This window comes from Vulpes lagopus, chromosome 12, assembly GCF_018345385.1.
Source record: "Vulpes lagopus strain Blue_001 chromosome 12, ASM1834538v1, whole genome shotgun sequence".
Lineage (NCBI taxonomy): Eukaryota > Metazoa > Chordata > Mammalia > Carnivora > Canidae > Vulpes > Vulpes lagopus.
The window spans coordinates 77,397,744-77,423,946 of record NC_054835.1 but is presented as its reverse complement, the minus strand read 5'-3'; the positions used below and the strand labels follow the sequence as shown (position 1 = coordinate 77,423,946).

Below are 26,203 nucleotides of genomic sequence, written 5' to 3'. Positions count from 1 at the left end.
GAAGTTTTGTCAGGATGAGTGGCATTAATGGTGAATTCATTAGAAATTCCAGCTGCATCACTTGGATAAGCACTGAGCAGAGAAAGTGCTAAGGTGGAATTCTAGGACAATTGTAGAGAAAATTATAGCTTATTTGAAAGGAAAGTCATTTAGGTGACAAAGAGAACTCTGGAAATAGGATGAATATTTTTAAGTCAACCCTATGTTTCGCACAATCTTTTGCTCCAAATGAGTCAGTCCTATTAACTCCTAAAAATACACACATTACATTGCAATGACACCCACTTTATATCTACTAAATTATACAATAAAAGCAATATTTACCACACATTCTTGTACATTTATAAAATATTAAAATGTGCTTCTAAATGTGCTAAAATGTGCTTGATAATAAAAGCATATCACAAGGTTGGGTTTTTTTATTTTTGTTTTTTGATGTTTTTAGAGACAAACACTTCAGCAAGGTCTAAATTAAGATTTTAATAATATTTTTCATCAAATAAGATTGTGCTGTCAAAGAATATTGAGAAAATCTTTGCCTCCTTGAATAGAATAGAGGGTTAGTTATTTAGATCCTATTAACTAAAGATCCAATTCACGTTTCACCATTTTTTATGTTCACTCCTGTGCATGCCTATAGTTTTATGCAATTTATCCCTTGTAAAGATTCAAGTATATACCACTACAATCAGATATAGAATATTCCATTCCCACAAAGGAACTGTCTCATATTATCCTTCTATATTTACACGCTCTTTTCTCTATTCTGGGGCAACCACCAATCTGTTCTTCATTTCTATATTTTTTTATGTGTGGCAAATCCTGTAAATAGAATTTGACAGGTTTTTTGTTTTTTGTTTTGTTTAGTTTTTTGAGATTGATGTTTAATTTTCTAAGTACAGTGCCTTTAGGATTCATCCTGGTTGTTGCATGTATCAATAGCCAGTTCCTTGTATTGGTGAGTAGTATTTGGTTGTACAATCGTAGCAGTTTATCCATTCACCCACTGACAGACATTTGGGTTGCTTTCAGTATTTTACTACTACAAATAAAGCTGTTATCGATCCGCGTGTAGGTATTTGTACGAACATAGTTTTTATCTATTTTGTACACACTGTCAAGTTTTAAGAGTAACTTTTATACTCTAGATAAAGTCTTTTGTATGATAAGTTCTTTGCAAATATTTCCTCTCAGTTTTTACTTGTCTTTTCATTCTCTTAATGAGATGGGTTTGTTTGTTTCTTGCAAAAGGTTTTCAATTTCAATGCAGTATAAGTTGCCAATGTTTTGAGGATTTTGTCTTTGCTGTCTTATGTAAGAACCTTTTCCTTGCTCTAGATCTGGGAGTTTTCTCTTATGTTTTCTTCTAATAGTTTAATTTTTTTTATGTTTTACAATTTAATCATAGTCTATTTTTAATGTAAAGAAGTATCTAATTTTATCCCTAAGCTTAATATTTTATTTCAATTTGTTCCCCATGTCCTATAATCCTTTTGTTCTGTTTTATTTTCCTTGCTCCATTTGGAATTAATTGCCATATTTTCTTTTCTTTTTTTTTTCATATTTTATTTTCTATTAGCCTCTTGGTTATTTTAGCTATATCTTCTTTTTAACCAACTCTACTGATTAATCAAGAGATTATAATGTGCATCTTTAAAATATCAAACACTAATAGAAATTGTTTAATTTAGGTTTACTGAGGTGAAGATACTTCATAGATAATTGAATGATTTTATGATATTTAATCTCTTCCTAATCTGTTGTGGTATATTTTAATTTTCTAGGTACTTTTAGGTAAAAATCTGCTATTATTATTTTATATGGCCAATATTTATTTAGATTTATCATTTTCACTACAATTTAATTATTCCTTCTAATCCTGAGCTTATATCTGTGATCATTATCATTCTTCCTAGAGAACATATCTTCACTGATTTATTCTAGTTCTGCCATTGATTGATTTTCTCAACTCAGTTCATCTAAAATGTATTTATTTAACCATTTTTGGAGAATTTTTTGAGGAAAAAATTCCATATTGGCAGTTATATTTGTCTTCACTTCACAGAAATTCATTATTTGATTTTTGACTCCCATGTTTCTGCTGAAAAGTCCACTACAATGTGTCTTTTCTCTGGCTCATATTAAATTTGTCTTTTGTTTGGTTATCACTGTCTGACTATGATGCACACAGTTACAATTATGTTTCTATTTATCCTGCTTTTGGTTTATAGTGTTATCTGAGTCTACTGTTCAGCTTAAATATTTAATTTGAAACATTATCATAATCTCTTTCACATTTTGTTTTCCATTATTTTCTTTGCATTCTCCTCCTGGGACCATATTACATTTCCATATTTTTCTAGTCTGATGTTTCACATATCTGCTGAAATTCTCAACCTTGTTTTTTATTTCTTTGAATATATAAAAGATTATTTTTTAAATGTATGTGTCTGATAATTCTGACATGTGGTTCTTCAGTTTATCTGTTTTGAATGTCTGCTGTTTCCTTTGGATTTGATTATAATGTCTTTACTCCTTTATACCTTTATACCTTTATATTTCTGACCTAGTGCAGGAAAATATATATAAACAACTTGTAAGGTTCTTCAGTTTATCTGTTTTGAATGTCTGCTGTTTCCTTTGGATTTGATTATAATGTCTTTACTCCTTTATACCTTTATACCTTTATATTTCTGACCTAGTGCAGGAAAATATATATAAACAACTTGTAAGGATAACTTGAAGCTTAAGATGATGTCTTAAGCTCTTTTCAAACTGATTTATCATCCTGCAGATGGACTAATGGCATTATTTGGTCCAGATCATCTTAATCCAGTTGATGGCAAATGCTTTCAGGCTGACTTTTATTACCTGTAGAAGCAGATTTACTTGTGCTTTATCAGGGCTCTTAGAGGGTAACTCTCCTAGGTCTTAACCCAAGTTCTGGAGATTTTAGAAGGATATCTCTGTCTTTGAAAGATGATAACCAACAATTTTTGTCCCTCCATTCTCAGGTGCCCTCAAAAGATTTAGTCTTCCCAGGTTGCTATCAGACTTCAAATCCTAGAGTCGATCACTGTTCTAGAGTCCTGTTTAAAAACTCCTGATCTTCTAACTCTCAATGACTCAGTAGCTCTTTGAACCCTGAAAAACATTTTGATCAATTTTTCTTGCTGATCTCATTACAATGGTTTGAATAAACTAAATGTAATTCTCCATTATGCATTATTCATATAAAGGTTAAATTATAAAACGAAACCTTTTTTTAGTATTATATTGACTTTAATATTTCTTATTCAGTACAAAGTGATATTACTGTTGGGAAATGCTTTCATAATTTTTAGCTTTCCTATCATTAGAAGATTAAGGATGACACTACTTTATTTTGTCAGTAATTTTCAACAACTGTGAATATGCAATTTATTTTGTTTTCAACTATTAATTGCAATTTCAAAAAAGAAATAAAGTCAAACACCATCCTAATAATAATAATAATAGGACTGAAAAAAGTTTTCTTTTTTTCAAGAGAGGATGAAATGCATTAAGCACAGTGTAAGTATAAAGATTCTTTTTTTTTAAATTTTTATTTATTTATGATAGTCACAGAGAGAGAGAGAGAGAGAGACAGAGACACAGGCAGATGGAGAAGCAGGCTCCATGCACCGGGAGCCCGACGACGTGGGATTCGATCCCGGGACTCCAGGATCACGCCCTGGGCCAAAGGCAGGCGCCAAACCGCTGCGCCACCCAGGGATCCCCAAGTATAAAGATTCTAAACAGTTCACAATTGCAGCTGTGTATTTCAGTTTATATATCTAAAACATCTTATTGTCTTCTTCCTTTTTTGATTTAGACATATTCCAAGTTGAACACTCCACAGAAGTTCCAAAAAAAAAAAAAATCGCAATTATCTAGGATACCTAGTATCAGTGAATTTTACAATTATAGCAGCACAGTAGTTTAGTACAGTGAAAATTCTATAAAGAAAAGCATGAAAATAATTTCATATTGAACATAAGTTGAAATTTGAAAGTAGTGTGTATGTCTTCAAAATTAGAAGAAAGTATATTGGCTTATTTTGAATATATAATTTCTTCTAAAATTTGGTTTAAAATGGACTTCCTAGTCTTTGTAAAATCATTTGATTTGCCAGGGCTTAAAACTAGAATATTTGTTTATTTGGCTTTGTTTTTTGATTTGTTCTTTTTAGAAGCAGAAGAAAAATTCCTTTCTTAGAAGTGTGTTTTATTAATATTTGCCTATCTGGCCCTCATTTTTATTTATTCTAAAATTATTTTCTGATTACTTCCTATATTTAATAAAACATCTTTTTTCTTTTTTTCTATTTGTACCCAAATAGACTTTTTTTTGAAAGATGCATTATGTAAAATTTATTTCTTATAATTCTCTACTGCTTTAAGGTCAAGATATAGCCTTCATACCCTGGGACTGTTTAAACCCCATGTTTCAGCATGAACAATATTTGTGATAAAATATTGGGCTTCCTTGAACATATTACTGTAAGCCAGTATGTTCTCCTGATTTATTTTTAGTGTATGATGGAGATAAGACTGTAGTTTAATTTCCTGATTCAAAGAAACTTCATATTTATGATAGCATTTTTATTAACTTAATAAAGAGTGACATGTGGTCAAGGTTAACTATTGTTCATAACATTTTTCATTACTGATATATTACTAGAGGATTTGCTCAAAATTATTGCTTAGATCAGATGGCATTGAAATAAATATTTTAATTTTGTTTTTTTTAATTTTTATTTATTTATGATAGTCACAGAGAGAGAGAGAGAGAGAGGCAGAGACACAGGCAGAGGGAGAAGCAGGCTCCATGCACTGGGAGCCCGATGTGGGATTCGATCCCGGGTCTCCAGGATCGCGCCCTGGGCCAAAGGCAGGCGCCAAACCGCTGCGCCACCCAGGGATCCCTGAAATAAATATTTTAAACTTTGTGTTGTAATAAAAAATTATTCTAATTATTCTTGAGTATTAACTAAACTCTATTATCAGACATTCAAAAGTGGTAAACATTTTTTTTCTTTACATCTGAATAATCAGGCATGCTGTATGCCATCACTTAATATAATTTATCACTAGAAAGGTTGCTTTATACTGACTTTATCATATGTTGCATATCTTTCTTGGCTAATGGGATGATCAATACTGTTAAATGGGAAAAATATACTCTAAGAAACCTACGTATGTAAATTTTTATGCTGTGCGTATATATACACACATATATAGTAATATAAAACATGCACATATATCATATATTCTAATTATGTAGTCATACAAAGTTCTCATGAGAAATAAGTACATAATTCCTTTTTTTAAAAAAGATTTTTAAAAAATTTATTTGACAGAGAGCATGAGCAGGGGAGCAGGACAGAGAGAGAGAGGGAGAAGCAGTCTCCCCATTGAGCAGGGAACTGGACTTTGTGCTGCTCCCAGGATACTGAGATCATGACCTGAGCTGAAGGAAGATGCTTAACCAACGAAGCCACCAGGGACCCCGAGAAATAAAAACATAATTTCTAATCAATGTGCACACCTGTATATTTGAGTAAAACGTGCAGCGTTGAGTTTTCCTTCTTAGAAAATGATGAAAATTGGCAAAGACAAAACAAAGCAGAAATGGCAGTTGAATTTATCATTGTCATGTCTCTGTATCTTTTCTCTTTGAGCACTCAGAGGTAAATTATTTTTCCTTTCTCTGTGTGAATTCCAGAGTGACTTTAACCTGGTTTTAGCATCAAAACAAAACTAAATAATGGACAGTCATAAGATTTAGAAAAGTATCAGAAAGCCAGTCAGCCAGTGAATTTTTATACAATCAAACAGCCTATTTTCCAATATTTCCAAATCTTATGATTATCTCTCTATAGATCAGATATCTCTCTCCATGTATATGGTTGACTCTCAGCTCCAAAATTCAGAAGGCAATCCTTTTAAGTACCTACTCAGACTCAGAATTAAAGTCTAAAGTTTGCAGAATAGAGAACTAAATTATTTCAACTTGAATCAGTGTCAAATCAATCAAATTCATGCTAAGTAAAAAAAAAAAAAAAAAGTCACTGCAGCCAATTCCATTCAGTGATAGGGATAGTTCACATAGAAGATGGAGTGTGTATGGGGCTGGGCAGACACAAAGAAATGACTCAATCGGAGAAGGACAAACATTATATGTTCTCATTCATTTGGGGAATATAAATAATAGTGAAAGGGAATAGAAGGGAAGGGAGAAGAAATGGGTAGGAAATATCAGAAAGGGAGACAGAACATAAAGACTCCTAACTCTGGGAAACGAACTAGGGTGGTGGAAGGGGAGGAGGGCGGGGGATGGGGGTGAATGGGTGGCAGGCACTGAGAGGGGCACTTGATGGGATGAGCACTGGGTGTTATTCTGTATGTTGGCAAATTGAACACCAATAAAAAATAAATTTATTATTAAAAAATAATCATAAAAAAGAAATATGTTTATCACAGTTTGGTTAGTTAAATAAAAACTCCTATGTACTATTTATGAAGAAATCGTTACATTAAATTCAATATTTATTTTTATATATACCATTTACAATGATCTTTTCCTTAGGTCTAGGCTAGTTCTTCCAAAGAAGACTTCTTATGAATTATATTAGCACCCAGTATAATGCATTTTAAAGAATAGTTAAAGCTACATGCCCATTTTGCCAGTTAATGCTGTAGGCAAAGTCTGTAGACGTGCTTATTACTTCTACGTATAAATCTTAAAAATATCTATAAAAATGCATTTTTAATTTAAATCCTTCTTATTTTCAGATATTTTTGGCTGAATATACAGGACCTCTGCTGATTTATCTCCTCTTTTATTTGAGGATCCCATACATATATGACATGAAAGAGAGTTCTAGAAGATTACGCCACCCAGTGGTACAGTAAGTAATACATATAGTACCTATAGATTAAGGAGGAGATAAACTAGTACACAGATATTATTTTAAAGTTTGTTTATAAACCCAATTAAGATATATTACATTTAATAATATACATTTTAAGTAGCTTTAAATAATGTATACACACCAACTTGCAAATTTAGATACCAGGAACTATTGAGTATATCTTAAAGTTGAAACAATAGAAGTTCATAATGATCATAGTAAATCTGGAAATTCAGAAATGTCAGAAGAAGCTTAAAATTAAAAAAATAAAGTTTAGAGGTCATATATAGGGCTCAAATATAATACTAAATAAAATATAATAAAATATGTACTTCTCCAAAAATGTGGGCATCATTTATAGGAAAGAAACACCTAATAAACAGGGTTTTATAATTCCCTTTAGCAAGTCGAAATCCAAAAGAAATGTTACTTTAAAGTAGAAAGTAAAAGTACAGAAAAAGATGAGGGAAATTATCAAAGCAGAATATATAGCATACTGTGAAAATAATCTCTCTCTCTCTGTTTTTCTCTCTCTCAGTTTACCAAATTGAACAGAAAGAGAGGGGCACCTGAGTGGCTCACTCAGTTCAGTGTCTGCCTTCGCTCAGGGCATGATCCCAGGGTCCTGAGATTGAGCCCTGCTTCCTGCTCCCTGCTCAGCTGGGAGCCTGCTTCTACCTCTGCCCCTCCTGCTTGTGCTCTTTCTTGATATCTCTCTCTCACGCTCTCTCTCTCTTTCTGTCTTTCAAATAAATAAAGTATTTTTAAAAAAAATAAAGAGAAAGAGAATAACTATTACTCAGGATGCTACACTGAGATGTAGTGCTAGAGATTTGTTAAAAAACAAAAAAGAGAGGGAACGTGATTTAATGACTAAACTCTAAGTGAATTAAGAATCAAAATTTAGGTCATAGGGATACTAGAAGATAGAGAATGATTTGATTCCTGACTTTCTCATCTCAAATCGAGCTTTCCTTATCCTTCATTGCTGTACCACAACCACACTGACCTTCCTTTTCCCTGAGACCTACCACGTTCCCTTTAACACGAAGGCATTTAAACCTGCTATCCTTCTTCCTCCATCCCAAATACCACTTTCTTGCCTCTTATTTTAACTTCGAATAGAATCTCAGTATTTCTTACTCAGGGTAACCATTCCTATTCCTTCGAATACAAATATGCCACTGGAATGTTCTTGCTTTATACAGTTTATTACTTTAAAAATACAGGTTCACATCATCACTTGTTCGTATCTTTCCCTCTATAAAGTTCTATGCACTTTGATCTCCAGTTTATCTTCACTGCTTAACATTACCTGATTTACTGGAAATACTCAATAAACATGTTTTCAATGATTAGATAGATGAACCAATTACAAATGTCTTTATTTTACATTCAGCACTTTTAGAGTATAAGAGAGGAACCCAACCAGGATGGGAGTTCTGACATGGCTTTTTTAAGAAAGTGGCATTTGATCTATTTCTTTGTTTGCTGGAGGGATCAATCAGATTTCAGCTAGCAAATTTAAAGAATCTTCATTTGGAAATTATTTGTGGTACAAAGAAATGTGGTGGTTTGCAGGAGCAAAAAGAAACCTAGTAGAGTGGAAGAAGCACAGAGAGGCAAGGGGAAATTGTCTCTTAAGGATAATGGGCAAGTTGGTCAGAGCCTATTAGAACATTGCCATCTTTTTTCTCTCTAGGAAGGGAATAAAGGGCTGATCAATTTTTTAATAAAGGCTGGAGTTGGAGGGTTCATATAGGCAGTGTAATTGTATTCATATTTTAGATCAACATATAACATATCCTAGATATATAACACAGCATGAAAAAAGAGCACCTTTTTTTCCCTAGTGGCATGCTAAGGGAATTGACTAACAGCTGGTTACTTATTCTTAAATACAAACACAAGCATGTTTTATAACATCACAGTGATAAAAGTTTGTACCACGTTGTTCCAAAATAGCAAGAATGTTAAGTCTGTATGAAATCATTTCAGAGCAGATATACAAAAACACACAAACACACAAACTACTTGTAAAATTTAAGTGTCTAGCAGAGACCTATAAAATAATCACACAGCTCCTAAGGCAACTCAATTTTAGGATGGATGATTACCATTTCCCAAGGTTAAGAAGATCAAGTGCCCAATGCCATGTCCAGTAGCCACATAATCTAATGTTAATTCTCCAAAATGACTGAATCATTTCACAGAATCAAAGTATTTTTTCTGCTTGGCTCAGATTTATATGTGACTCAACTACCACAAAATTATTTGACTGTCTTAGAAACCTGCGCACAGGAGAACTAAGGCAGTATTTCCTACAGTACTTCCATCCCTATCAAGTAGTGAAAAGAGGGTCCACAGCTTGGTGAAACCAGATGTTCTTTATTCAATCAACAATAGTTAAATTAGAAGACATGTACTTGAAAGTGTCAAGGTCTCTCCCACCATGGGGTCAAGTGAACTCCTTACACTGAGGTTGATGCCACACCTCCATAAGAAATTCTGACTGCCATCATGAGGGGTGGAAAAGCAGTGTTTGAAACCTCTTCTACACACAACATGGACAGTTTGACTGTCTTCCATGAATGCAAGAAGATACATTGGTTTGCATGCTTATATTCTGGTTTAGGTCCCTCATATCATTAACCCCATACTTTCAAGCCATCCCTCTTCTCTCATACTCTAGCTCAATTAACACCACAGTCCGTGTTGCTTTCACTGAGTTGTTCCCAATTCCTGGAATTTTTTGCATGGGCAAAGTCCATTATTAGCAAAATCTCTTATATCTTCGACATTTTACTTGAATATTGTCTTCATATTCTTCCACAATAGAAACCTGGCATATCTCTATAAAATTGAGACTGTTTTCTTTTTTTTTTTTATTTTAAAGATTTTATTTATTTATTTGTGTGTGTGTGAGAGAGAGAAAGAGAGAGAAAGAAAGAGAGGGAGAGAGAGAATATGAGCTGGAGAGATGTGGGACAATGGGAGAGGGAGAAGCAGACTCTCTGCTGAGCAGGGAGGCCATGAGGCTCAATCCCAGGACTCTGAGACCATGACCTGAGCTGAAGGCAAATGCTTAACTGATTGAACCAACCAGGTACCCCAAGACTGCGTTTTCTTTCACATTCCTCCTGTCCTGAAACTTATGTAATAAGTAATATTTTTGAATATTATGATTGGAAAAAAGAATTGGCCCAAACCTATTTATAGATGTTCAATCAGTTTAGCACTGCACAGAGGAAGAGTTGATATTTGAAAAGAAGTCAACCATAATTAAATAGAAATATTGTGGAATGGAATCAGACATGGAAAGTATGTGCAGAGTGACATATATCCAAATAGTAAGTACAGCTGTATGTGCTATGCTGGTAAAATAAAACATTACAATAATAAGCTAACTAATTTAATCACAGCATGAAATAAAATTTTTCATTTAGAGTTCTAGTATGTAGCTGGGTATAACCTCACTTTATACTTTCTTACAAAGTGGAAAATTTTACACTCAAATATTTTTGTAAATACTCCTACAAAGAACCAACAAGGTAGGAGAGATATTCATTTCCCTTATTGATCTTTTAAGCCTACAAGACTTAAACCTTTTCCTAAATCAGAACCTTTCCCTTTGCTTGTCTTACGGTCTAGAAAGCTCTCTCTCTCGAGATATTCACACTTGGTCCTCTCATTTCTCACAGAATTTGCCTATTGTGTATTGATATACACACGTCTCTCCCCTAAAATGTGCACAGTTATATTTTTATGAATTAATGAATAATAATAAATTCCCTAATGACATAGGCAGGTTATCTTTTGTTTTCCCTAAAGTCACTGTTATTATTAACCAGAAATCATTAATTCATTCTGTTAAAATAAACTCCCCGTAGAGACTCAGTGTTTGATTTTACATAGAGTAAATGATGCACTGATTTTTAAGTTCAAACTCTATTGATTTAAGTGTGCAATTTTTATCCATATTGATTTTCTTGCATAACAACCACATTTTTTTAAATTTTATATTTTTAAAAAAATCAGTACAGATTTTAATGGAAATATATTTCACGTATAAGCAAGAAAACATATTCCTGTAAATCACATCTGACATTTGCTTTTAAAACAATAGTTTTATAAAAAGCAACAAGAGGTGGTATTTAGAAAAACAGAAACAAAAACAAACATGCAAAGAGACAAAAAAAAATTACAATTCATTTGGTAGGTAAAAACCAAACATAAAACAAACTAAACAAAACAAAAGCTGCATTGACTCCATGAAAAATGAAATTCAAACTTTTTAAATGTATGGTTCTTGCTAAAGGGCAACCAGACAATGAAAACATTATTCTGAATACTATAAAATGTCAGATGAATTCTAAGTAGATTTGGGTTATTTTTAAAACTTGTAAATTTTCCCCTCTGGCAACTATCAGTTTTCTGTATTTATAGGTCTGATTCTGCTTTTTGGTGTGTTTATTCAGCTGTTTTTTTTTTTTTTTCTTTTCTTTTTTTTTTTTAGATTCCACATGAGTGAAATCATATGGTATTCGTCTTTCTCAATCTGACTTATTTCACTTAGCATCATACCTTCTAGGTCCATCCACATTGTCTCCAATGGCAGAGGGGAGAGGAGTGGGGAAGTCAGGCAAAGTGGGGGTAAGGGATTAGGAGACACAGGTTTCCAGCTATGGTATAAATACATCAAAAGAGTAAAAGGCACAGCATAAAGAATATAGTCAATGATATTTTAATAACATTGTGTGATGATAGATGACAGGTGCACTTATAGAGAGCACAGCATAATGTAAAACCTGTTAAATCACCATGTTGTACACATGAAATTGACATAACATTGTATATCAGCTATACTAAGAAAAAAACAAAACAAAAAGAAAGTTTGTACATTTTCTGCTTTATTCTTGAGACATTTTGATATGAGTAAAATTATAATTATTATATATTCCTGGGGTAGATGTGAGCATATAGATTATGACTGGTATTATAAACTACTCTGAGTATCATCAGAAGTAGATTTATAGAGATTGTTGTGACCATACTGTTAGTGTGAAATAAATTTAGAAAATTTCTAGGGTAAAAATATTAAAAGAAACATTAGTGTTTTGATTATTGGAAACATTTCCTAATAAATTATAATGTAGTAAACTAACAAAAAATGTCTTATGCATAAGGCAAGCCAGACCTATGGAAGAGAACTTAATATGTTTATGTTTTATTTTCTTTCTAGCTTGGCTTGCTTCTGTCATTGTATACACTATATCCGATATCTTTTGGAAACCTTATTTGTTCATAAAGTTTCTGCAGGACATACACCTTTGAAAAATTTGATAAAGGTGGGGACTGATATGTTTTGTAATTTTAATTATCACTCAGAAATATTTTGTGTATTGGGTCATCCATAAAATGATACAATCTTGTTTATTTCCCTCATGCTTAGATTTTTCTGTTCAACCACGTCAGTATATCTTAAACATCCGCTCCTGAAATGCCATGTCCTGAGTGACCTATTTCACTGGAGCTGCTCTGAACCAATAATCCTACATAAAAGAGTTGCCGTGTCCTTTTGTTAGAGCAGCATATGTTCAGGCGCCTTTAATTTTGGAAATATTTAGCATTGAATTCAGATTCTTTAAGTGCCTCTTGAGGAAGAGGGATGTCATATATGAACCCTCCTGTAAAAATACATCTGTGTGATTACAATGATGAAACTATACCCTGCACTTATGACAGTTGTCAGTGTGATGACAGTGTCTTTGCTCTTCCAAAAATGGTGAATGCAGGGAGTTAATAACCATCTCATCAAATAGCTGTCAAGAAAATGGGAAGTTTTATGAAATACTGAAATGGAAATGCACATCGGATAACATGCTGCAATTCAATTTTCCAATTCTAATTCCAGTTACTTTTAATTTCCAATTTAAAATTTACTTTCAATATGAAATATTTCCTTTTTAAAAAGAATGTCCTTTTTTGGCAAATATCTGTTTTGTAAAAAATTCAACAAGCCTTTATATTGTTGTCATTGTAATAAAACAATAAACTCCCAAACCTCAAAAATCACTTAGACTAGCTTCTATTCTGGCAGAAGGTATTAAAATTTATCATTTCAGTACAAGATTAGTATTATAGCCTAGGACTTTAGAAACTAGGACGTTCCCCTTTATAATCTATCAAGATATGTTTTACTAATGATTAAATAATTCATTATTTTATTCATTTACAGTTGAAAAATTAATATTAAGATATTTTATGTAATGCATTATTATTTTATTACTTCATTCATTTTGATTACTGAATAGACAACCACTCTTGAAAAATATTTCTAAAATATATTGCTACATTTGCCTTATACTCTAAGTACCCATTTATATTAATAAGGGTTGAGCAAAGTAATGCCTTTCCTTAGAGATATCAAATGGGTACTTGTAAAATGGTACTTTATTGGGTGAGGAAGCATTTCATTTATCTTGCTTAAAACATAACATTTTTCATGCAAAAAAAAAAAAAACCTGCAGTGTGACATAAGTATATGGGAAAATTTCAAATGATATGATGGATTTTATATATATTCCCTAACTTTTATTATGCTTTATTTGTAGGGCTGTGCCTTTTATTGGGGATTTACTTCTTGGATTGCATACTATATTAATCATCCACGGTATACACCACCATGTATGTAGAATTTCTTTCTAATTAAACACATCCTAAATTGCCAGCATCTAAGCCGTCTTCTAAACTACACAGAAGGGGCACCTGGGTGGCTCAGTGGTTGAGCATCTGCCTTGGGCTCATGTCTTGATCCCATGGTCCTGGGATAGAGCCTGCATAGGGCTCTGGTGCTACAAGGGTTGAGGTTTCACATTTAATTGACAGTTATTTTTTGTGATCTATTTCTGGTGCTTATAAAGTTTGAAATAATTGGAAATAAATGGAGGAGTCAAGCTTTATTTTATTTTTATTTTATTTTTTTAAGATTTTATTTGTTTATCAATGAGACACACACACACACACACACACACACACAGAGGCAGAGACATAAGGCAGAGGGAGAAGCAGGCTCCCTGCAGGAAGCCTGATGTGGGCCTTGACCCCAGGACCCCAGGACCATACCCTGAGCTGAAGGCAGAGGCCGAACCACTGAGCCACCCAGGCATTCCAAGCTTTATTTCAGATTTTATAAAATAAGTTAAACCATCTTAACATCTTTGCTTGAAGTACCAACAACAGAATCTTTGGTAAAATCAGCAAATCTAGTTGAGCACGCTATAAGTAAATCATTCCAATGTTCAAAACTTGAATTCTTCTAAATACTAACAATTGACTATGAATATTGAGGAGGAAAATTTTCTAAATCATATAACTCTCATTTTTAAAAAAATATTTTATCAGAAGATGATATATACACTATATCCGATATCCTACTAATTTTCAAACATTAGCCGATAGATATTTTTGCCCCGCAGTATGTTTAAGAGCCTCTGAAAGATGTCACATTCTAGGTATCTGATACAAAATAATAGAAGCTGATTGTTATTAACATATGCAAAATATTTATTGAAAACTTAATGTTTGTCAATAATTGTAAATTTCCTATTTCTTTTGTAATGAGAAACATTATTATATAAATGCTAATATTCCTGATTATAGATTAAGAAAATGAGGCCCTGAAACTCTAATTTTACTCTACTCAAGACTCTTAAATGCATAAATTATAAGTTGGACTCAAATTCTGTGAAAACATATATTGCATTACAATACTGATTCCAACTGGAAAGTGAATAAATATCATGTATAGTCCTCAACAGATTTGGCTGCATAAAATTAATGGCATCTGTACATTTACACACATTGACTTAAATAAAAAACAACATATTATGTATTTCCACCACATATACCATTAAGGAGGTAATTTTTAATACTTCTTGAAAATATTTAAAAGTAAATAGGAAAACATTATCATAATTGAAAACTACCCAATGGTAGGAATATTCCATTAACTGCAAAATGGAATGCATATGTTCAGAAAACTCAATATATAAATGTTGGTATCAACATCAATCAAGGAAAAATAACCCATTTGGTTTTTTTTTCTGCCAAATGTGAAATATTAAAAAATTATAAAAAAATATAAAAAGTTTTAATGATGGCTGAAATTTTTTCTAGAAAGTTTTTTCTATCTGTAATTTTGCATTTTGGAAATAAATATTAAAATATTTTAAAATTATACTCTTTGTCCCTTTACCTGTTTTATCACATCATATTTATTCTCATTTAAAAAATGAAAATGAAGTATATCTTCACTGCCCTCCTATATGAAATGTTTTGCACCCCCCTCTTGTCTGTGTTAATATCTATTCATTTTCTAAATTAGACTTCCACAATGTTCTTAGAGAGTCCTCTATGATATCCCTGATTAAATCTTTCATTTTAGCTCTTACATTAAATACTATATAGATCTTTCTTTGTAACACTTATCAGGGTTGCAACTTCCATTTGTTATTTTGTGATTGTTATTTGTTTCCTTGCCAGACCATAATTTGCATTAAGATAAGAGTTGCTTTGGGCTTAGTTTATAAATGATTTACCACAAGCACACAGTATAGTGCGTCTCATATAAAGTCCTAACAACTATTGTTGAATGGACTAAGTTTTGTCTAGAAGTAGACACAAATAAAAAAATATTTCGATTTAGCTAGAGAACAATGTTTAATTATGGGAAAGTATGCTTAATAAATAATGGCAAATGTAATATTAAGGAATAAGTGATTATAAAATTGTTTTATCAGATATTGTAAAGAATGTATAACAAATATGTATCCTTCTAAGGGAAAATCTGAATTTTAAATGATTTGCCACAGATAATGGGATTTTAATGCATTTTCCTTTACATTTTTATCTATTTCACAAATTTTCTCCATTAATGTATTTTATTTCATGATTAAATATATGCACTTTATGAAAACAAAACTTCCAACACTTCCACATATTTTATATACAGAAATATATATGTATGTATATATATCCATGCATAGATACTTATATAACTTTTGAATAAATTATACTTTTAAATTGCTAGCCAATGGAAATAGAACTTCCATAAAAGACAGGAAGAAAGATGTTTGAGGTAGTATTATTTACACATAAACTTAAAGTACCACTAATTTTGCAGTAATTAGATAATACTTAATGTTTTTAGAGCTAGCCACATTAAACATTATAGTGCAGATGCTGCTGTATCCTTTATAATGAGCTTTTAATAATATTAGAAAAACCTTTAAATATACTTATAAAATATGCAAACTTTAAGATGAGGTGTTATGTTTTCTTGCAAATATGTTTACTACATAAATATAATTTATATGTATACACATAAACAGAAAAAAGAAATGCAACTATTAATATAGATGATGAGCTTATCAGAAATTTTCATTTGTGGTCCTGTAGTATATTCCACTTCTCTACCATGAGAAAGGTGACTTTAGGACACTTTCATTACTCTATATGATTTGGGAACTTATATAACCTATATTCTTCTTTATTTCAAGATGAGGACATTAATACTTACCTCATATATTTGTTTTTAGATAAAAAATATAAAACACTTATAATATAAAATACATTCAAATGATAACGCTTAAAATATAAATATAAAATATTTATAAAAATAAAACATCAATGCAAAATATAAAAATTGTTATTAGCATGTTTATTTTTGTTGTTCAACATTAAAAAGCAAGCATATTATTGGGTGCCATCATACATTTTGATATGTGCTTTTACAGTGACAAATGAGAGATAAAAATCAGCTTTCAAAGAATTTAATGATACAAATTAAAAGTAGATTTCTTTTGTATTCTAAATATAATTAGGTGATTAGAAAAAAAGTACTTGTTGAAAGCAAAAATATTTTCATCCCTTTAGATTGCAAAGTGTGTTATTCCAAAAGGCCAATTACATACACCACAGACTCTGGATTAGAGGATAGCAATATCCAATAAACGTTGCCTGAACTATGTTTATAGTGTGGTTTTCCAAAATATGAATGTCTGCATGATATCTTCTTTCCTACTTTCTAGCATTTGGTAACCGCCAAGTCACAGTATCTGCTATCAATTTTTTGGTATGTATTATTTATATTATTTGTTTTTCATGCTCTCATTGTAGTGCTATTAAGAATGCAAAACAAATTATATTTGAGGATTTCACATGTAGAAAATATCATCTATTTTTATATTATATAGTTAATGGTATTAAGTGCAGTAAGTCAAGCAATTACCTCGAATTAAGGCATTAGCTCTCTAAATTTTTCTTTTTAGCTCTCCAGATCTTTTTTTTTCTTTTTTTAAGATTTTATTTATTTATGAGAGACACAGAGAGAGAGAGAGACAGGCAGAAGGAGAAGCAGGCTCCATGCAGAGAGACTGATGTGGGACTCAATCCCGGGGCTCTGGGATCACACCCAGAGCTAAAGGCAGACGCTCAACCGCTGAGCCACCCAGGCATCTCAGCTCTCCAGATCTTTTAGTAAAAATGTCTACTCATCTATAAAGGATGATTAGAATAATTTTAAATATAGTAGAATTTGAAAAAATCATACTTAGTAATACTTCTATTGTCTATACACTTGCAGAAGCCTAAAAGCGAGTTTCAGGAGTCTAACAGATGAGCATCAAATCACTTTGGCATAATTGTTAATTTAAGTAATTCTGAATGAAAACAAAGTCTACTTTTTAGAATAAAGCACAGGGCTTTTCTAAGTGTTCACAATCCAGTTATTTAGATTATTCTATTTATCTTTACATATACATTGTTTGAATTAGGTACACATCAATCTGATTACAACAGATTATTATTTCTGAAATGTATTATTTCATTCAACACATTTTGCTTTATACACCATATTCTTCCACCAAATTACCCATGCTTTTATTCTTTGTTCATGTTCTTCTTCATTCCTAACCTTGATAGATTAATCCCATAATTCCTGTTCCTGATGTATTGATTAAATTTCCTTGATTCATATATAAGTCTATGCCATTTGTGAAATTGGTATTGAATAAATTATATCCCACCATTTCATACAAGGCACAAATCACACACACTTTGTTAAAAACTCTCATGCGAACCAATGTGTGTATTTTAGTTAATAATTTCGTTAAAAACATCCTCTTCTTGTTGACTGTGGTTTTGTCCATAGTAGAAACTATCACCACCTTTTAATTTTCCACGTGTATATTATTCATACATAGCAAGACTTCAGTTTATTTGTTTTGATGCCTTTATTGCTAACTTACATTGTACCAAGTCTAATGATCTCTGAATATTAACTACTCAGTAAATTTGAGCAACTGGAAGAATTAATTAGTGATAAAATAATAGCCACGTGCTTGGTCTTCATTTTGATACATTTTTAGATGTTCATATCTGTTATTTCGATTTTCTCCTCCTTAAAATGTTAGCCACTATACATTTTTGCAACTTGTTTTCTGTTAGTTCTAATATTTATACATCTCCCATTTTATATAGCACTCTTGATTCCTTTCCTTTTCTCAAATGTGGTATAGCAATGAATCTATTAAAGAAAAGAAAAAGAAAAGAAAAAGAAAAGAAAAATTTAGGGAAAGTTAAAGGTTTTTATTTTTTTTTAAGATAGGTTTATTTATTTATTTGAGAGAGAGAAAGAGAGAAGAGTCCAGGAAGCAGAGAGAAAGGGAGAGAGAGTCTTAAGCAGACTCTGCCCTGAGCACAGAACCTGACATGGATCGCGATCTTACACTCCCCCAGATCACAACCTGAGCTGAAACCCAGAGTTGAACACTTAACTGTGCCACCCAGCCACTCCAGGAAAAGTTACAGCTTTTTAAAACATTTGTCATAGCAGTCATAATATTTTTAAGTGAAAAATAAAGAGGCATAATTGGAAATGGGCAAAATTCTAATAATTTGTAATATACATTTTTCCCCAAAGACTTTTAAAAGACATTGCCTCCTAAATAAGCTATTCATGCTTATTCTTCACAAATTATTTTATTAATGAATGCTTTTATATATATTTCACACGGGAAAAAATAAGGAGTAGGAGAAATAGTCAAGTCATAAAATTTTATCACAGTTGTTGTCTTATAAGGGCCAAGGTGTCAGAATAAACAAATAGTGATAAACAGTAGCATTGACTACATCCAATACAGACAGTAGGTAAGTGTGATAACTTTAATTCCACACTTCTAAGCACATAACAAACTTTGACTCATTCAATCGTAGATTTAAATTAAGATAAAAGGAACAACCTGTGTTTTTATTTATAGATAGTATTGAGGATATGAAGAAAACCTATGTAAAAGTCAAAATTTTGGATGTAATTGTATTCTATTGCAAATAGAAATTCAGAAAAGAGACAAAAAGGCCACTACGAGTCTCATAAAATTATAAATAGTGATGACAAATTAAAAACTCCCTCTAGCCATGAATTTCTTGATAATGTTCAATGTAGGCAAAACACATTTAATTTTCATAAACAAAGTTTGATATTAACATATAAGTTTTAAGAAATTGATTCCAATACAGGATATAACAACAGATGAGTTGTTTGAATTTGCACATATATCACTTATTGAAGATGCCAACTATATTATTGTGAGCATACATTATATATTTCAAGGTTATTTTTTTCCATTCATAATAACTTGAATATCTAAAGGTGTGCCTTTCATATTTATCACAAAAAAAATGTATATGCAAATGGTTTGGAAAGAACAGCACCTATTTTTAAGTCAAGTGCATTTAAAATTACTTTATATTAAGATTATCAGCATATAATATAATCAATTATTATGTAGAAGGAACAGAGGGGAAATTCATAGCCCAAACTTGTATGATATAAAGTTTAACCAGAAAATGCCTATCTTAATTTTATTTTTCTACTAATGTTTGCAAAACTTCCTGTTCTTCATTTCTTGATATATATATACCCCCTTAACATGGGAAAAATGCATTATTCATTTCAAGTTGATTTTGCTTTTCTGCTATTGTGTAGACCCAGAATATCACCTTGTTAGGATATAATATATTAGAATTTGTGAAATGCAGTCATAGTTAATTCTTAATTACTCATGTGTGAATCATCCATTTTGTAGACTAACCATTTACAAATTATAATTTTCTCTTCTGCTCCCTCTTCTTTTTTTTTTCTATTGCTATTCTGAGTTTTCTAACATACTAAGCAAAATCTATTTTAAGCAAAATAATGCACTTTAAAATGCATACTTAATGTATTCCAAAGTGAAGTATAATTTCTTGTGGAAAATCTTTGATTTTGGTGAATTTTGTCATGTTTATACTATATTCTGAGAAGTATTTCATCACCTGTTCTTGTCTTACTTTCAACAAGACTTTGTTTCCTCAAATATGTTCTGATATCACAAAATCTACAAGAGGAAAAAAATCAAGCAAGTAGAATCAAGTATAGGTGAATTTTTAAAAACATCAGAATACCTTTCCCCACAACTTTTAGATCTTTGGTTGTTTTGTTTTTTTTTTTTTTTCTCCTAGAAATTGTGGAGATATACTATAATCCAGTCTCTGTATATTTCTATGATCTCTATTCTCTGAAACCAAATCCACCCACAAAGAAACAAAAGCACTATTGCAAAACAAAGTAGAATCTATGATTTTAAATATTTTGCTATTGTATAAATAACAATCTATTTTCTTTATCCATTTTTCCTCTCAGTTTATGTATTACTCTCCAGAAGCAGTTTATGGCTTGTCAGTTCTTTGTACATTGAGCATTTCACCATATAATGAATTTTTCCCTGATTTTTTACTGTCTTCAACAATGTAGGAAATAAATAATAATGTAGAAGACATGGTTTGTAAAGTACTGAAAATCACTCCTCTCCCTGGTTTTGCCTCTGTGTCTTCAGTCTCACTATTAGTTACACTCATTTAGATTTTTTTTATTAAAATGCAAATATTCTTGGAGAAGTAATAAATTACTTTCTTATCAAAAAGTCACACCTTCTCCTGTAACACTGAACAGGGAAGAACCTTGGGCACAGAACAGTAATTTTTGATTAGAGAAGAGGATGCTGGGAACAATATATCACAGCTTTTAACAAGGGTGGAGGAGAGTGAGGCCGTACTATAGAAACTGCAGTAAGGCCAGGAAACTGCTCAAATGTTGAGTATTTATGGAAGGAGATAAATGAGGAAAGAAAAGTGTGCCAAAGGTAAGTGCTTTCATTGTCAGGCAGCATGCTCAGGTTTAGTTGTCACATTTTTTTCTGATCTTTTGCCTACTGTTGATAGAAGCCAATAAAATGACTGACAGTACTTTTTACTGAAGATTTAAAACACAATTCAGGACTCCACATTTTCTCATCATTCTCCAATTTGATTTCCTCTCAAATCCCTTCAAGTATATATATTTTTCCCCTTCAAGTATCTAAGGTAAATAATAACATAATTAGGAATCAACTATTATACAAAACTTTGGTTGGAGTATTGCTTCTTCAATATTGTGTAGAAAACTCATTTTAATATTAATAATGTAAAATTAATGCAAGTTTATTTTATTATAATTTTATAACTATTTTTCATTTAAAACTGACTTATTCGTAAAAATAGTAATAATATAAATTAAAATCAGCAGCTACTATAATGATAAAAATATTGTTAAAATATAAAGTATTAAAGATAATATAAAAATAATTTCTGAAAAAAATCATAGTGTGTGTTGTTATTTTTTATTTGTTATTATTATTATTTGTTGTTGTTGTTGTTTTTAATAGGCACACCCAACTGGCTTGTTTTATCATATGTGTGCTTTTAGCAATAATTTACTTCAGAGTCAGTATTTATGAAGTATTTTTATTTTTCAAGTTTTACTGAATGGTGTTATTTTTATTTTTTTATTTTATTTTTATTTTTTTATTTTTATTTTTTTAATTTATGATAGTCACAGAGAGAGAGAGAGAGAGGCAGAGACATAGGCAGAGGGAGAAGCAGGCTCCATGCACCGGGAGCCTGATGTGGGATTCGATCCCGGGTCTCCAGGATCGCGCCCTGGGCCAAAGGCAGGCGCCAAACCGCTGCGCCACCCAGGGATCCCTGGTGTTATTTTTAGACCATTTCCTGGTACTAAATGTGTGCATTCTTGCATTATATGATATTTCATGAAAGCTCAATGGATTAAAAATAAATAAATAAAATATCCATAGAATTTGGTAATGAGATGGGCTACAGAAATAAACAGTTTTTAAACATTAAATCAATTTCAAGATCAAATACTTTGAGTTAATTTATCGACTGAAAATATCTTCTCCTATAGCAAGTATAGCAGGTTTTATACAATAAAATTTTAATTTCATGCAACACAAAAATTCATAAAATAACTATTAAAACTTATTTTCATACCCTACAATCATATAAATGCAATAGCTGAACTTTTATTTAGAACCCTACGGTTATTCATTTTCAAAAGTGACCAGTATTGTTTAGAGCAAAGATAATACAATAGAACAAATTAGTCATAATAAATGGTGCTGGAGCAACTAGATATCTACATACAAAAAGAAAAAAAAATGAATCTAGACACAGAACTTCTACACTTCACAAAAATTAACTCAAAATGGATCACAGACCTAAGTGCAAAGTGCAAAACTGTAAAACTCTTAGATGATGACATAAAAGAAAATCTAGGTACCACAATAAAACAATAAGGAATGATCCATGGAGGATGTAATTGATAAGCTCATTAAAAACACATTAAAGACTTCTGCTCCACAAAGAACAATGTCAAGAGAATGAGAAGAAAACAAAGACTAGGAAAAATATTTGCAAAAAACACATCTGATAAAAGATGATTATCAGAAATATACAATGTCCGGGATCCCTGGGTGGCGCAGCGGTTTGGCGCCTGCCTTTGGCCCAGGGCGCGATCCTGGAGACCCGGGATCGAATCCCACGTCGGGCTCCCGGTGCATGGAGCCTGCTTCTCCCTCTGCCTGTGTCTCTGCCTCTCTCTCTATCTCTCTGTGACTATCATAAATAAATAAAAAAAGAAATTAAAAAAAAAAAAGAAATATACAATGTCCTTAAAATGCAAGAATAAGAAAACAAACAACTCAATTCAAAAATACGAAAAAGATTTTAACTGACACCTTATCAAAGAAGATACACAAATATCAAATAAGCTTATGAAAAGATGATCCAAATCATATGCTATCATGGAAATGCAAATTAAAAGACACAGCACTACAAACCTATTAGAATGGCCTAGAATCCAGAACACTGACAACACCAAATGAAGATAAGGATGTGGAACAAGAGCAAGAACTCTCATTCATTGCTGTGGGGATCCAAAATGATCCAGTCATTTTGGGAAACAGTTTGGCAGTTTCTTACAAACCTAAATATACTTCAACTATCCAGCAATTGTGCTCCTGGATATTTACCCAAAGGAATTAGAAACTTATGTCTACACAGAACCCTACAAAGGATGTTTGCAACAGTTTTATTCATAATTGCCAAAACTGGGCAGCCCCGATGGCCCAGCGGTTTGGTGCGGCCTTCAGCCCAGGGCCGGGATCGAGTCCCATGTCAGGCTCCCTGCTTGGGGCCTGCTTCTCCCTCTGCCTGTGTCTCTGCCTCTGTCTGTCTGTCTCTCTCTGTGCCTCTCATGAATAAATAAATAAAATCTTAAAAAAAATAAAAAATAATTGCCAAAACTTGGAAGCAATTAAGATGTCTCAAAGTAGCTGAATGGATAAACTGATACATCCAGATAATGGAATACTATTCCATGCTCAAGGGTAATGAGTTATCAAGCCATGAGAAGACACCAGGAAAACTGGAAAGAATATTATTCAGTAAAAGAAGCCCTTTCATACTGAATACTGTTTGATTCCAAATAGATGAATTTCTGGGAAATGCAAAACTGGAAACAGTAATGAGATTGGTGGTTGGCAAGGGTTGGGGAGAGAGGAAGAGAAGAGGATGGTGGAAATACTCTGTATGCTACTATAATGATGGATATGTGCTGTTATACATTTGTCCAAGCTCAGAATGCACAATGCCAAGAGTGAACTGTAATGTAGATTGTGGACTTTGGGTGATTATAATGTGTCAATGTAGGTTTATCAGTTGTGACCAACATACCATGCTGGTGGGGGACATGGATAATGGGAGAAGTTATGCATGTGCAGGAGCACAGGGGTATATAAAAAAATCCCTGTACCTTCCCCTTGATTTTGCTGGCAACTTTAAACTGCTTAAAAAATAAAGTCTTATGAATAAAAGTATTGGTTACTATATTTTTTTTCTGATAAACCTATAATGAATATACTGTACATATATATTCTGGAACATAATGCATGTTATCTTTTTATTGAAATGTCTATAAATGGGTTTCCTAATTTGGGAATTAGAATAAATTTTTATAATGTTATCATAGTGATATGTTATCATAAGTCCAATATAAAACTTATGATGCTAAAAGAGTGTAATATCAGCCTATATTATTAAATAGCATGTCTATGCAAATATGTTTTATCCTTTAGAGACTAACTTCTCAAGATTATAATAGTTGATACAGATCACGATGAAATTTTCCATAATTATATAGTGATTGAAGATTTTTCCTATTCTTGATATATTACATAAAAATAAATAAACATGACATTATAATAATTATCATTAGAAATAGAGAAAATTAAAATAGCTGAAATTCAAAACAAATCTGATTATTAGTGTTAGAAACATTTTATCAGATTCAATTTTTAATTATATTAATAAAATGACCATTACATTGCTCAAATTATAAACTTATGTCAAATTATAAATAATGATTAATGCTAACATGTATAAAACTTTAGGGAAAATAGATATATACAGAAATAATATAGATAATTTTCATTTGGATGTCTACAAATTCTGTACTTGAGTGTTTAGATTTTATTCCATAGACACATTGTCTTCACTTATATAAGTAGAGAACATTTGCTTGCTGAAGCTTACAAGAAAGAACCATACAGAAATTATATAAAAATGGATCTCTACAAGTTGGGCATCTCTTACACATCTGCATGTTTAATATATAAGATGATTTAACATTTAAGTAATGTAAAAATCAAACCTTAATGATAACTTTCTCAAACTTTATTTATGAAGTTGTTGTGTTAACATGTAATATGCTAAATGAAGATTTCTAATTTAAAGAAGAATCAACCCAGTAGAAATGTGTAAGTCATGCTGGGAAATGTTCCAGGGTTTCACACTGAATGTGCTTCTGAAATTTTATTCAACGAGAGAACCATATATTGAGTTTTATGGCACTGACTGAATTTTCTAATCTTACTCAGCTCTGACAGAAGAGGAAATTATATCAACCACTTTTATCTAGGTCAATTAACCTATACTGGACACATTCATTCTTCAGAGTTTTAGAGCCAGTGCTTAATGTGAGCATTGAAAATAGATCCTTAAAATCCATTACAGATTTGCTAAGTTGATGATAAACTGAGTATTTCTAAGGATATAGTATAGATATAGCTGATTTTTACTCTCCACTCCTACAATGCATATAGATAGGCATTTCAACTGTAGGTGGAAAGATGGAAAAGTTGGATTATTTCCCACCTTTTTTATCCCATTCTCTCATATTTCTTATTTCAGTACATTATGTGGTTTATTTGGGGGTTGGAGGGAAGGGGCACCTAATGATAAATTATGGGATATAGCTAGTGGTCTTAATAAAGCTTAAGTGCTCTTTTTCATGGCCTATATGTAGTTGTGTTGTGAAAAGTAGTTGTTCAGATATAGTTGTGTTGTGGAAAGTAGGAAGGAGAAAATATTTTGATGGTTGAATGAATTTAAAATCTTGATAATCATAAAGTGATTATGTTTTACCAGAAGAAAACCCATAATTTCTAACATCTAATTTGTTCACAAAGATTTGGTACGTTAATTTGCTTATTAATAAGTATTTTTATCATATGTCCCATTTGGTATTTGGCACTGTGAGTGATGAAAAATAAGTATGACATGCCATTTGCCTGAAAGATGAGCAATATATGTGAAGACCAAACAAATATAACAAATTATTAATTTGGTAATTATGTGTTTTGTAGTGCTACCATTGTGTGAGATAGAAATTTAGAGAAGTGAGATTAATCAGTGTAGGAAAATTCTCTGAAGAAGTTTTTAATTAATGACATTGGTAACTAAAATTATCACAGTTTTATTGGGTAATTCATA

General features: G+C 31.7%; 1 protein-coding gene across 1 annotated transcript in view; it reads left to right on the top strand.

Moving 5' to 3' along the window:
• The window catches only part of TECRL (trans-2,3-enoyl-CoA reductase like), a 98,596-nt gene that overhangs the window by 61,114 nt on the left and 11,279 nt on the right, over positions 1 to 26,203 (top strand). The window contains exons 5-8 of the mRNA XM_041726082.1: positions 6,816 to 6,931; positions 12,177 to 12,282; positions 13,549 to 13,621; positions 17,026 to 17,069. Of these exons, the coding sequence (XP_041582016.1) occupies positions 6,816 to 6,931; positions 12,177 to 12,282; positions 13,549 to 13,621; positions 17,026 to 17,069 (339 nt within the window). The remainder of the gene's footprint in view (positions 1 to 6,815; positions 6,932 to 12,176; positions 12,283 to 13,548; positions 13,622 to 17,025; positions 17,070 to 26,203) is intronic.